The sequence below is a fragment of the Zalophus californianus genome, chromosome 5 (assembly GCF_009762305.2).
Source record: "Zalophus californianus isolate mZalCal1 chromosome 5, mZalCal1.pri.v2, whole genome shotgun sequence".
In the NCBI taxonomy this organism is placed as follows: domain Eukaryota; kingdom Metazoa; phylum Chordata; class Mammalia; order Carnivora; family Otariidae; genus Zalophus; species Zalophus californianus.
Window position 1 is genome coordinate 50,818,607 of NC_045599.1, and position 13,115 is coordinate 50,831,721.

Genomic DNA, 13,115 nt, shown 5'->3' on the forward strand with positions numbered 1-13,115 from the left:
CTAATTTAGAAGTCAGGTGAAAACTTCTCTTTGAAGCGCCTGTTATAACAGGTATATTCTGAATTAAAGAAGACATTACGATAAACCTTAAATGGTGGTTGAGAGCGGCCTAAATGTGGGAGGACATAATCACAGTGCCTTGAACCTTATTATAGGTGAATTTGGTGAGGTGACCTGCTGGTTTTTATTCCCCTTTTTCTCACTGCTATACTGTTAATAAAGAATGCAGTGCCGGTCTGCACTGAAGGGAAAGTAAATGAAAAGGAGATAATATTCACCTCATCATCAACCAGTTTCACGTTTATCTTATTCTTTGCTGCTTGTGAGTTACTTTCGAATCCAAGGAGGCATTTTATAACTTGGTCCTGGCAGAATCAGGAAAAAGTAGTTGCCCTTTGCCCAAATGTAGCAGTTTGTTTCTATTGAGTGGGTACCCAGGACAAAAACAGTAGGTAGTGTGCCTTTGGCAAAAGGCTTTCGCTATTATTTTAATACCAACTGGAATCTGTTTTTATGATTCCAAGATATTTACCTTAATGAGGAATTTGAATGGAGTATACAAGATGAAAAATGAATCAGTAGTGAAATACATCTTGGGCATCGGCTGTTCGATTGACAAAAGGCACAAATGGGAAATTTGTCTAAATAATTAGATTTTTAATTAGTGCATCATTGTAAGATGAATGTCATTGCGCTTCATTGCATGTAATTTCGTATTAGAAATTTCATGTCAACAGAGATGCTACCTGCGGTTTGCTGATTTGAATCCTTAATTTATCACTTGGGTGTATGGCGTGTCACCTATTTGCAGTCAGGAGCAGAGAGAAGGCATTTGATTATAACTTCACTGGTGGTGAGGAATATTGATGGTGTTATGCTATATGAATACATTGTATTTTCTAATATTCAGGAGGCAGCCACCCCTCAAATATTAGTGAGTGCCTATGAACTTGCAAAAATTTAAGCCACAACATGAGCAGATAGGTTGCTGAACCTCTAGTATGTGTGTAGGTTGAATATACCTGGACATTTACTGGCATTATATTTGCTTTTTAAAACTCTGATTTTGTTTTTCCTTTTGGCAGTTGCCGAACAAGCAACCGGAAAAGCTTGATAGGCAATGGACAGTCACCAGCATTGCCTCGACCACACTCACCTCTCTCTGCTCATGCAGGTAATGACTTACCCTTTCTTGAGTTGTGTTTTACTTCTTTTTGCTGGTTGTTAAAATAATCCAAGCATTTTGAAATTCAGGTATGTCTTTCTAGCTTCTCTTGGTTTTCCTTTTGTTTTATCAGTACATTGTTCTTTCTGATAAGTTAGCCCAACCCTCATCCTCTCTTTCAGAGTGTTTGGACACTGAAATTGAGAATTTCTTTTTATATGGAATCCTTTTTCAATTACTTATTTCTCCATTTCTAAATCCGTGAATGATGCAAGACTTGTTTCCATGTTGGATTATCTTTGGGGAATGCAGATGTGTTAGTTCACATGAAGAGGGTCAGTGTTAAGAACTCTAGGGGAGGCGAAATATATTTTTCCTTATGCTTCTACGTTCTCGACTGGGAACCTCCTAACCAAAGACAGATTAACAAGAGAAGAGCAAACACATTTATTTAATAGAAGATTTCTGTGACACAGGAGCCTTTGTAAGGAAATGAAGACCCAAAGACGTGGTTAACCTGCATATATTAATGCTAGGTTTGATGAAGAGTGAAAAGTTGTGCAAGGACAGGACAGAAATGAGCTAACTCTAGTAAACTGGGGCAAATTGAGCAAGGGCTGTACGTTCACAGTCCTCTGTGTTCCTTGATTTCAGAAATCAGGACGCTCCTTTCCCCAGGTAGCAGAGAGGACCCCTCTCACACGAGGACTTGATAATGTGCTTTAGGTGCAGATCTGAAGAACCTTCCTGCACATGGCATTTCTCCTATTTCTTCAGTTTAAAATACTGTTGGTCGGGATGCCATGTTTTGAGGCCATGTGTCTTAACCTCCATCAGAACGATTCAGCATTTATTCTCCCTAAACTTGAACTTGCCCATTACTTACATTCCCTATTACAAATAATGCTGCTATGAGCAGTCTAGAATGTGTCTTCTCTAGTATGTGTGCAAGAGTTTATCTCAAGTTTTGCCTGGCAGTGGCAGATATAACTTATTTATTACATCTATAATCATTATAGGGACAGTGAATATGAAGATATGAGACCTTAGCCTCAAGTACTAATTATAAGGAAGGTCTAGCCATATTAGAAAAACTGTGTAGTGAAGATTGCTTTGAATATTGGGGTTTGGTTTGGTTTGGTTTTTGTTTCCTTTTTTTTTTTTTTTTAAGTCATATCCATGGTGGTGCAAGGAAGAGAAGGGTTAATTCCAACCAGGAAAGTATGGGAGAGTTGAAGGAGCCACTTAGTCAGGATGCTGAAAGCCAGGCAAGACTTGGGCTGGTAGAAATGGGGGGGAAAGGGGAATTACCAGTGTGGCTGGAGTGGGGCATGTGTGTTGGGTGTAAGAGAATATGAAGGTGGAAAGTCAGAGAGTATAAGGAATTTTGATTTTGATTACCTTTCAAGGATTTTGAGGAGGATCTGTGTTTTGAGAAGCTGTCTTGAGGATTCTGGAGGATGATGGGTGGGAAGGATGAACGAGTAAGCCCTAAGTCATTGTACTCTGGTAGAAATTCTAACCCTGATGGGCTTTCAGTTGATACTCATTTCCTACCTAAAAGTAGGGCTGTGACTCTTTCCTCAAGGGTTGCTTTCAAGTTGAGATTGGGAGTTACCTGTAACATGTTTGGGAAGAAGAAAGAGAGAGAGATAGTTGCCCCTTTGGAATGAAACTTTATTTTCCCTTTAGTAATAAATAAAAGACGGCAAAGCAAAATTGGAATTGATAAAATTGATAAAATTCCGATACTAAAGCAACACCCCTGAAGTTCAGAAATGCCATTCCCAGGTAGAACTTGAGAGAAACTCTTGCATATATACATAAGAAGGCATGTTCTAGACTGTTCATAGCGGCATTGTTTGTAATAGCTAAACATCTGAAGCCACCTAAGAAGCTTTCGATTGGAAAATGGGTGAATGAATTGTGGCACAGTCATCACAGAGCACTGTGCACAAAATGTATTAGCGCCGTGCGTGTCCGCACGGATGCAACTCTGAGAGTGTTAGACGGCAAAAGCCAAGTTGCAAAAGAAGATGGCTGAAACCATTCATGTAAGGTTAGCATGAGGCTATAAAGAGAATTTTGTTGAGGGATACACACATATACTCATAAATGTGTATATACATTTCTTTTAAGAGTCTAAAGGAAAACATCATTTTAAAGACCAACTTCATGGTAGTAGTTACCTCTGAAAAGGTGTGAGGGGGATGTCACTGGGGGGTGGGCTGAGCAGTTGGTAATACTGGATTTCCCCAGTTGCTTGATGAGTGCCCAGCTATTTCTATTATTACCATTTATACCATGGGGATCTGTATTACACTATCATCAGAACAGTAGAAGGTGACTTGAGGGGCAAGCAAGGCCAAATACCTACTTGGGGGCTGAAATTCTATCTTTTTTTTTTAAGAGTTACAGTCTTTTTTTTTTTTTTTAGAGGGAGAGAGAGCACGTGCACATGTGGGGGGGGGGTACAGAGGGAGAGAGAGAATCTCAGACTACACGTCCAGCATGGAGCCCGACGTGGCGTGCGATCTCACCACCCTAGATCATGACTTGAGCTGAAATCAAGAGTTGGATGCTTAACTGACTGAGCCACCCAGACGCCCCTGGAATTTTATCTTTATATTAACCTTGCACAGTGCCCAGCAGTATATACAAGTGCTAAGTGTATCATGAATTTTATTTCTTCCGTTTAATTCAGTAGTGATTAAAAACTTCAATCCTGGGGCGCCTGGGTGGCTCAGTCGTTAGGCGTCTGCCTTCGGTTCAGGTCATGATCCCGGGGTCCTGGGATCGAGCCCCGCATCGGGCTCCCTGCTCCGCGGGAAGCCTGCTTCTCCCTCTCCCACTCCCCCTGCTTGTGTTCCTGCTCTCGCTGTCTCTCTCTCTGTGTCAAATAAATAAATAAAATATTTTAAAAATAAAAACTTCAATCCTACTCCTTTCTGTAGTGTTCTGTAGTAATTGTGCCCTAGTTTATGTCCCTATTGCTGAGTCTTATTGCTGTGATTTTCTTCAGTGCTAATACTGAGAGTAGAGAAAATGTGGTGAAGACTTCAATGAACCTTTTAATTATTTTTCTTTTTCTCCATGTAGACTTAGCTTGAATTATTTTCTCTTCAAACATAATTTTAGTATTTAGTCAGAGGAGTGGGCAGAGAGAAGCCCGTCTGTTGGGTTCTGACAGCATTTTCCCTTCAGTTGAAGAGCCCACAGGTTTTTATTCACTCAGAACCTGTAGAACTCTGTCAGACTTTCTTTGTGAGAAATGGTATTTATCGCAATCTGGTTGTTTCCTATTTACGTATAAGAAGAGAAGGAAAACGTAAATTAAATAAAGACCAGTCCTCCTGTCTTGAGGATGGTGAATGCCTGCGCACTCACCTTGCCGCATCACCTCTGCCTTCCCGTCGCTGTCTTCTGTGTCATGTGTTTGAAGCACAGAATGTCGGTGAGAATTCCTACATGTCTTTACGAAACACAAGAGAAAGAAAAACTACCATCTTTCAGTGCTTTCTGACCCAAAGATAAAGTTAAACTTTCTTTTCTTTTCTTTTCTTTTTTTTTAGGTCAGGATTATGTGAATCAGGCCACTCCTCACTGACACATGAATTGATCCCCTGTCAAATGAATTAGTAGGGATGAGAACATGAGTTGATTTGTGTGGATGTGTCAGTAGTGCTCTAAGGAAAAAGAGAGCCTGGCATCGTGTTCTGGAGCTTATCTCTACAAATAAAATCATGTTTGTTGAGAGCCAGGGATTCCCAAAAGAGCAGTGAATAGGAGTCCCTTTAAAAAAAGAAAGGTAGAAAATCACAGGCTTCTAGTTCCAGGAAGAGTCTAAGTATGAAATTTAATCCAGAAGCCCCAAAGGAAAAGACTGGTATATCTCCCGTAACATGGAAATTTCTCTGTAGTAAATAAAATCAAAAGAAAACCAAAGTGTGAGAAATATTTTTATGCCCATACTTGATAAATATCTGATTGCATTAATACATACACAAAGAGCTTGTATAAATTGGAGAAAAATGGGCAAAAGATGTAAGTGGCACATCATAGAAAAAAAATTGAAATGTCCCCCCCAAAATAAGAAATGATTCATTGGAATCATGAGAGAAACGTAAGCCATAATAGTTAGAGTATCATTCACCTAGCATACTGTCAAAAATTTTATAAAAGTGACAGAATCCAATGACAGCAAGATTGTAGAGAAGGAGGCCCTGCCACATGATAACAGTGTCGATGTGATTGGTGCAACCATTTTGGTTAGCAGTTTGCACTGTTGGTTAAAACTGCAACTTCATTTACCCCTCAGCCCAGCCAATTCATCTCTAGGAAATTATCTGGTGAGATTCTCACAAAATAACAGAAAATAACAAGTCCAGCTACTTGTAAATAGCAAATAGAAAGTGAAGTTGTTACCCCTTCATCATTTAACGTCATTTTAACTGTCCTTCAGTAGGGGACTGGTTTCATAGAAAATGGTTCAGACGTACAATCCAGCATTGCATGGTTGTTACAAAGAGTGAGATAGACTTTCATGTTCTGATATTAGATCGATGCCCAAGATAGATAGTTAAGTGAAAAAATACGTTGTGAAATTTTATATATGTGTGTGTGTGTGTTTTAGACTGCATATAGGCATATAGGCACACTTGTATATCATGCATAGTCATAGGAAATTTTTGGAAGGAGAATTCTGTTAACCTTTGGGGAATAGGAAGGAAGGGAAATTAGCATATAGTCATTTTATAATAAAATAAAGCTCTAAAACTAAACCCAATAAAGAAAAAACAATACCCACCTTAGTTTTCTCTTGTTGTGTAATAAATTACCAAAGATTTAGTAGCTTAGAACAGTATCCATGTATTAATTTTATGCTTCTGTGGGGCAGAAGTTCTGTTACACTTGACTTGCTTGAGCTCAGGGGGTTCTCACGTATTGTAAGGCCAAAATCAAAGAAAGGTGGAAAATCGTAAGTTCCTAGTTCCCAAGGAACCCTCACCTAGTGTTTCTGCTTAGAATATCGTTAAGTCCAAAATCAGAGTGTCCTTTGGGCTGGGCTCTTATCTGGAGATGAGGAAAGAATCTCCTTCCAAGCTCATGCAGGTTGTGAACAGATTCAGATCCCTGTGGGTGTAGGAATGAGATCCCTGTCTCATCTTGACCATCGGCCGGAGGCTGCTTTCATCCTCTGGAGGCTGCGATCCTCTACCTGCAAGCCTCCAGTGGCACACCCAGTCATTCTCATGCTTCAGATCTCTAACTTCGCCTGCCATCAGCTAGAGCACATTTTTTCTTTGAAAAGGCTTATCTGATTGGGTAGTGACTCCGGGCTTTTTAAGTTCTAAGAGCACATGTTTCCCCCTTCCAAAATACCTAACCGTTTGTGTCTTCAGAAGTTGTTTTTATTGGGAATTTGCAGGTGACTGCTGAGATTCATTTATTAGAATGTTTCTGGAAGGAAAGATGAAAAGAAGTCTCACGTTCCTATTGGACAGTGCTAGGAATTACTCCAGACAGGATATATCCCTAATGTTAGGTTAGTATGTTGTTGGAAAAAGTTTCATAAATTATTTTATAATAATAAAGTACCTCATGTCTGAAGGGTGAGTCACCACCTTATTTGCTGCTGCCCTGTTCACCAAGCCCTTCTTCAAAGCTACAACTGAACTAAAGGGGGCCCAGAGAGGCAGAAATAATCTGAGAACTGGAGAGCTTCTATTCCGCGTAGAAACCTAGGACACGGAACAGCCCTGGGATAGGCGCAGGGGGGCTAGGCAATACAACGGAACATCTCACATCCTGCTCGTGTGACGGAGTCCCTGTAGACATTGTGGTGCACGTTTCATCATCTTCCTTCCTCCCTGCCTCCCGGGGGCCAGGAAGTGTGGGCTTAACAACCCAGGGCACAGATTAAGGGAGAAACTATGAGATACCATGGATATTTTTTCAGTAAGGTTTTTCTTATTTCAGAAAGTGGTGAGGACCTTCCTCTTTGGGACTTGTTTTGGAGTTTCTTTTTGAGCCCCACGTGAGAAGTGGTGTCACCACTTTACAACGTGCATTTGCACTGTATCCGTGTTCTCATTCATCGGATGGGACACTGAATTGGATGGGAGCACACGCAGTGGTTTTTGCAGACAGGCATTGCTGATGCAAAGAATTGGAAGTTAATAGGCTGGCAATGAGATAGAGACAGGGAAAAAAGTAAACACTGGGGAGTAGAGTTCAAGAAGATAGTCTGGGGTAGAACAGGGGAGCAAGCATTCCAGGGTGCCAGAGATGTCCCCGAGAGCATCCCTGATGTTGGTGGGGAACTTCGTCTCTATACACTGTGTGGAGAATGGGAACCCTAAGCTTGGAAGATGGGCAATAAGGGGTTTAGTAAAACCTGAAATTTGAGCCCTGGGTGCTAACCAAGTCCTTAATCGGCTTACCAACATCCACATGACTCTGTGCCATTTTAAAGAAGTGGTAAAATCTCATAAGAAATTTGACAGGCCATGTGTCCATGACTCTGATCTTTCAGGCTGGTATGGTTAAAAAATAAAATGTGATATTCTGATTATAACAGTGAAAACTGATAGTTTGTAGAAAATAGGAGAAATGATATGGAAAATAGGAATCTCCTGTAAAGTTACACAACCCCCTGCTAACATTTTATTGTATTTCTTGTCCTTTTTTCCTGTATATGTGTGCACTTGTATATCCATACATGTATACATGTGATGGCAACGCATCTGTTGGAGTTTCTGTTTTAGTGCACACTTGCCCAATGCTCATGGTATGAAGTTTTAGGTTCCATCAATATAAGCCAAAGAGAATATCATAGTATTTTTTCAATTTTATTGAGATATAATCGATATAGAACATTGTATTATTTTCAGTTGTACAACATAATGATTTGGTATTTGTATACACTAGGAAATAAGTTTAGTAAACATCCATCACCTCATGTAGGTGACGCGCTTTTTTGAAGATCTTATTTATTTATTTGAGGGAGAGAAAGAGAGCACGAGCAGAGTGAGGGGCAGAGGGAGGAGCAGACTCACCGCTGAGCACAGAGCCCAATGTGGGGCTTGATGCCAGGACCCTGGGCTCATGACCTGAGCCGAAGGCAGACACTTAACCGACTGAACCCCCCAGGTGCCCCTAGGTGATACATTTTTTTCTTATGATGAGAACTTTTAGGATTTACTCTTTAGCAACTTTAAATACTCAGTACAGTATTGTACAGCAAGGTGACTTTAGTTAACATTGTATTCCGGAACTTATCTTATAGTTGGCAGATGGACCTTTTGTATTTTTCTGATTTATTTCACTTAGCATGATCTTCTCATGATCCATCCATGTTGTTGCACACACCCAGAATTTCCTTCTTTTTTTTATGGCTGATTAGTACTCCTGTATTTATATATACACACCACATTTTCTTTATATATTTGTCTCTTGATGGACACCTAGGTTGTTTCGGTGTCTTAGCTATTGTAAATAATGCTGCAGTGAACATGGACTGCACATATCTTCTTGGTGACTTTGCTTCCTGCAGATAGACACCCAGAAGTGGAATTGCTAGATCATATACTATTTCTAGTTTTAATTTTGGGAGGACCTTCCATCCTCTTCTCCATAATGGCTGCACCAGTTTGCATTCCCACCCACATTGCACGTGGGTTCCCTTTTCTCCACATCCTCACCCATACTGACTCTCTTCTTTTGATAATGGCCATTCTAACATGTGTGAGGTGAATATCTTCGTATTTTTAATGAGTATGTTTTATTAATTTTTTTATCATATCACTGATAGTCATTCCTGATTTGCTATTTGACTTTTTTTTTAATTGGTACTTTGGTAACGTAAAGGGTTTTTTTTTCTTATTTTTAATTTTTCTGTGGTCCAGTCTTTTTCCTTCTGATTTCTTCCACTTTTGTTGTCCTTGTGCCTAGTTGCTGTAGAGTGTCATTTTTTTATTTAAAAGATTTTATTTATTTGAGAGAGAACATGAGAGGTGGGAGGGTCAGAGGGAGAAACAGACTCCCCGCTGAGCAGGGAGACCAATGCGGGACTCGATCCTGGGACTCCATCCCGAGACTCCAGGATCAAGACCTGGGTCAAAGGCTTAACCAAATGAGCCACCCAGGTGCCTCGCATTTTTTTTTAAACAAGGTTGATCTTGCTCTAAAAATTGTCTGCTCTGGTCTCACTGTTTCTCCTGCTTGACAAATTTAGTATCAGTCACATGTTTCTTTACCTTCTCATACTCTTTGTCTGTTGTATAGGGTGGTGGTTTTCCCAAGCAGTGAGTGAGTGTTTGAGCAACAGGAGCTTTTCTGAATTCACTTATGTATTTCTTCTCTGATATTTGTGGTACCAGGTTTGTATATTGCACACAGACAGAGGGAAAGCTATTACTTGTGAATTTTAGCTTACTGGTGGGAACGACTTAGAGATTAGTGATCTTTAGGTATCGGTGAAAAATTTCTCCTTAGATGAGGTGAGACTAGGGACATAGCCCTGAGTGTGATAGTAGGTCTGTTCCATTTATTTTGTTAACTGTCATTCAAAAGCCTTCAGCAGGTTTCCCATACTTGAAATGATATTTGCTGAATTGTTTAAGTTGGTTTTGTCGATCTTTAGTAAAAATTTTCATTCAGCAAGGCATTCGCCTCCTTTGGCCATATAGACATGATTGTACAAGACAAATGGTTCCCTTGCTTCTTTGTATTTAGGGAATAGGACAGAGCAAGATTATGTGCGCAGAGAGTCATAACAAATTGATTGTGAACTCTAATGAAAATTGTTTCATGATGCCCCACATAACCACTCTTTCTTTAAAATGGTAGAAACTGTTTTGTTTTTTTTTTTACTCAAGAGGAATCTCTGATAGGTCACTCATTGTCTTTTTTCCTAATTATAAGCAGATCTTAATCATACCAACTTAAACTTGTAAAACCTTGTGTTCAGTCTGGAGCATCTGATGTCCTCAGAATTTCATTTTATGGAGCTTAAAATCAGGAAATCTTATGGATAAACTTAGTCAAGAGAAACACCACCTTGGAATCGTCTGGTTTGATTAAAATCTTCAAAGGGCCCAAGACCAGATTTCCTAATGTAGTGTGTTTGTCCAAGCTATATAATTTCACAATGCATCTATTCTGTGACTTCAAGTATTTCACAAATCAGTTTCTCTGAATTATAGAGAATACTACCTTTCTTATTCCATGCTGCATTCAGAGTTTTATAATTCTTAGCCTTTGTTTAATTGTCAATTGTTGACTTGAGTAATGACACATACTGCCCTTCCTGCTTAAGGAAAAGTATGATAAAATCAGGTGGACTGACGTCAGTCACTGTATTTTCCTAGTTTTGTCTTTTGCTTGGTGTTGAATCACTAATTGGGAGTATATACCAGCATCATTAGTATTTCTTGATTCCTTCATGCAGATCATCTGCCCTGTGACCAGAGTTTGTCATTTTGGTCCTTTGAGAAGACTAGACTATAATATGTATATGTCATCTTTTCCTAGTATTTAACAATTGACATTTCCTTGTATCCCTAAACTCTAAATGTAGAATTAATCTAAATGGCCTTTGATTTAGCTTTTTATTTTCTCCTTCAATTATAAATTGAAGCTTTGGGGAAGCTGCCTTTTAAATTTATTTTAAACCTCCCCTGTGTTAACAAAAGTGATATTAGTTTTTTGTGGGGTTTTGTTTTGTTTTGTTTTGTTTTGTTTTAATAGAACATGGCAGCCACTCAGGAAGGTTTGACTCCTTCATCCATTGGGGATGGCTCTTCATTTTTTAAATAAAAATTTTGCAACTTTTTTGTGTTGATGCATTAACTGGATTATCTTTGGCTTGGTTTAGTTGCTAAAGTACTAGTTGGATCTTAATTACCTGTTTTTCAAGTTAGAATTGACAGTATTTAGTGGTATGTTCACTGTGGGGTAGAGAGAATTGATCAAAGATGGAGTGCATGTGTCTTGCTGAGCATATAGATGAACAGAAGGGGCACTTCCCAAGATGGAGGGGGCAGAAAGAACAGATCTGAGGTAATGCTGAAGAGTTCACTTTGCTGCATACTGGGTTTAAGATGCCTATGATACATTTAAGTGACCTAAAGAAACAATTTTTTTATGGGTCTGAAACTCAGAGGTTGAGTCTGTACCGGTGATACCAGTTTGGAAGCCATTCATTCATTAGTGGTATTTAAAACCTTGGGAGAGACTGAAATCAGTGAGGGCGAGAGTTTTGGAGTGAAAAGAAGACTAAACCCGATGAGGTGGGGGTGCTGAGTCTACAATGCCAACATTTAAGGGTTCTGAGAGGACAAGTCACCTTGGAAACTGAGAGGCAGCAACCGGAGAGGCAAGAGGGAAAGAGGAGAATGTACTATCTCAGAATTTAAGAGAAGACAGAGCTCCCAGAAAGAGGGAGTGGTAAGTTTTACCAGCAAGTCCTCAGTCTCTACCAGGCACTTAACAAATATTTGTTCAAAGAATAAATAACTGTTCATAAGGAAATGCACAGAGCTTCATTTAATCTGATGACCAAAAATTCAGCATACTCTCCAGATCGAAGATTTGTTTCCCCCACAAAGAGAAAGTCCTCTGAAATATCTACTTACGTAAAAAGCCCCACAGATTTGAGTGCATTATCTTAGTAACTTTATTTTGAAAGTAGTTTCAGCAAATCTTTCATTTACCTTGTCCATGATATAATCTGTTTCAGCCATTGCTAATAGCTGAGAGGGAGCTCTTGCCTTTCATAACTGTTGGGTAGTTTGGATGCTAAGGTGCTCTACCACCTCCCAAATCCACAGAGCAAACAAGGCAGTGTTTCACTGAAATGAAGGAAATCTGAACCATAGAAAATAGACATTGTAAATTCTTGAAGTTATTTTTGCTGTGAGAAAAGAGTTTTGCAAGTTTTAGAAGAGAGCGGATTCTTGAGAAGCAAAAGTCTCAAAACAGCCTATTTTCTTGGAAGTTATTGAAGTAGAAAAAATCTTTTAATTTCACATTTTATAAATATTACAATTAGAAATTAAAGTAATTGAGTTATCAACAGTGTTTACCTTTGCATTAGATGTTTTAGATTTAAATCTCACACTGTGATAATTACATATTTCACTATTTGAAAATAGATAAATGACATGTGTTATTAGGTCTTCTAAATGTCTGGAAGTTTCTATATTCACATTGGCTAAAAAGATTATTTTTATCTACCTGTTGAAAAAGAAGAGATTGCCTTATGTTTAGGGTTGCTTTAATGTTCATACAGGTAGTAAATAAATGATCACCTAGAACATAAAAAGGTTAAAAGGTGCCTTTAAAATCCTTGCTTGAATCCCTGCTCTCCTCTTCCTCAAGGTTTTCAGAACTTGATGGTCTCAGATTGGACAGCTTTGGAGATTGTCACAGTGACTTGGGTTTTTCTGGCACACTTTACACCAGTGTACCCCCAAATGATCTCTGAGCTTCAGTTAGAAATCCCTAGTTACGTGTATGTACAGACTGTCTTCTTCAGCCCATTAGCTGCCGAGAGTGTCTGGATTTGCATCACAGAAAAATAGCCTGTTCTGTAGAGACAAAAGGAGTTGAGACCGGGGTCCCATTAGTTTGGGATCAGCCAGCTGTCTGCATTCATTGCCAGCACCCTTGGTAGAAGGCAAGATGATCAACATAAGCTTAGTGGCTTGTACCTGTCGGGCAACCTTAAATAAGGGAGGTTTATAAATCTGTATTTTAAATTCAAGTACCTCTGCTAAAGAGCATTTTCTTAAACATGCTCAGTAATGCCATCTCTGTCTTTGAACTGACTGACTCTGGCATAATTACAATTTCAGCTTTAATGATGCTTTAATGCACATTTTTTGTATTTGTTACAGCAGTGTGTGAGTACTTCTCCAGAAAGCCAGGCAAATTGCAGGCTTTTCAA

At 39.3% G+C, this 13,115-nt stretch overlaps 1 protein-coding gene across 3 annotated transcripts in view; it reads left to right on the forward strand.

Moving 5' to 3' along the window:
• The window catches only part of MAST4 (microtubule associated serine/threonine kinase family member 4), a 575,892-nt gene that overhangs the window by 462,081 nt on the left and 100,696 nt on the right, over positions 1-13,115 (forward strand). For all 3 annotated transcript variants that reach the window (XM_027604891.2, XM_027604896.2, XM_027604900.2), the window contains one exon: positions 1,086-1,174. In XM_027604891.2, the coding sequence (XP_027460692.2) occupies positions 1,086-1,174 (89 nt within the window). The remainder of the gene's footprint in view (positions 1-1,085; positions 1,175-13,115) is intronic.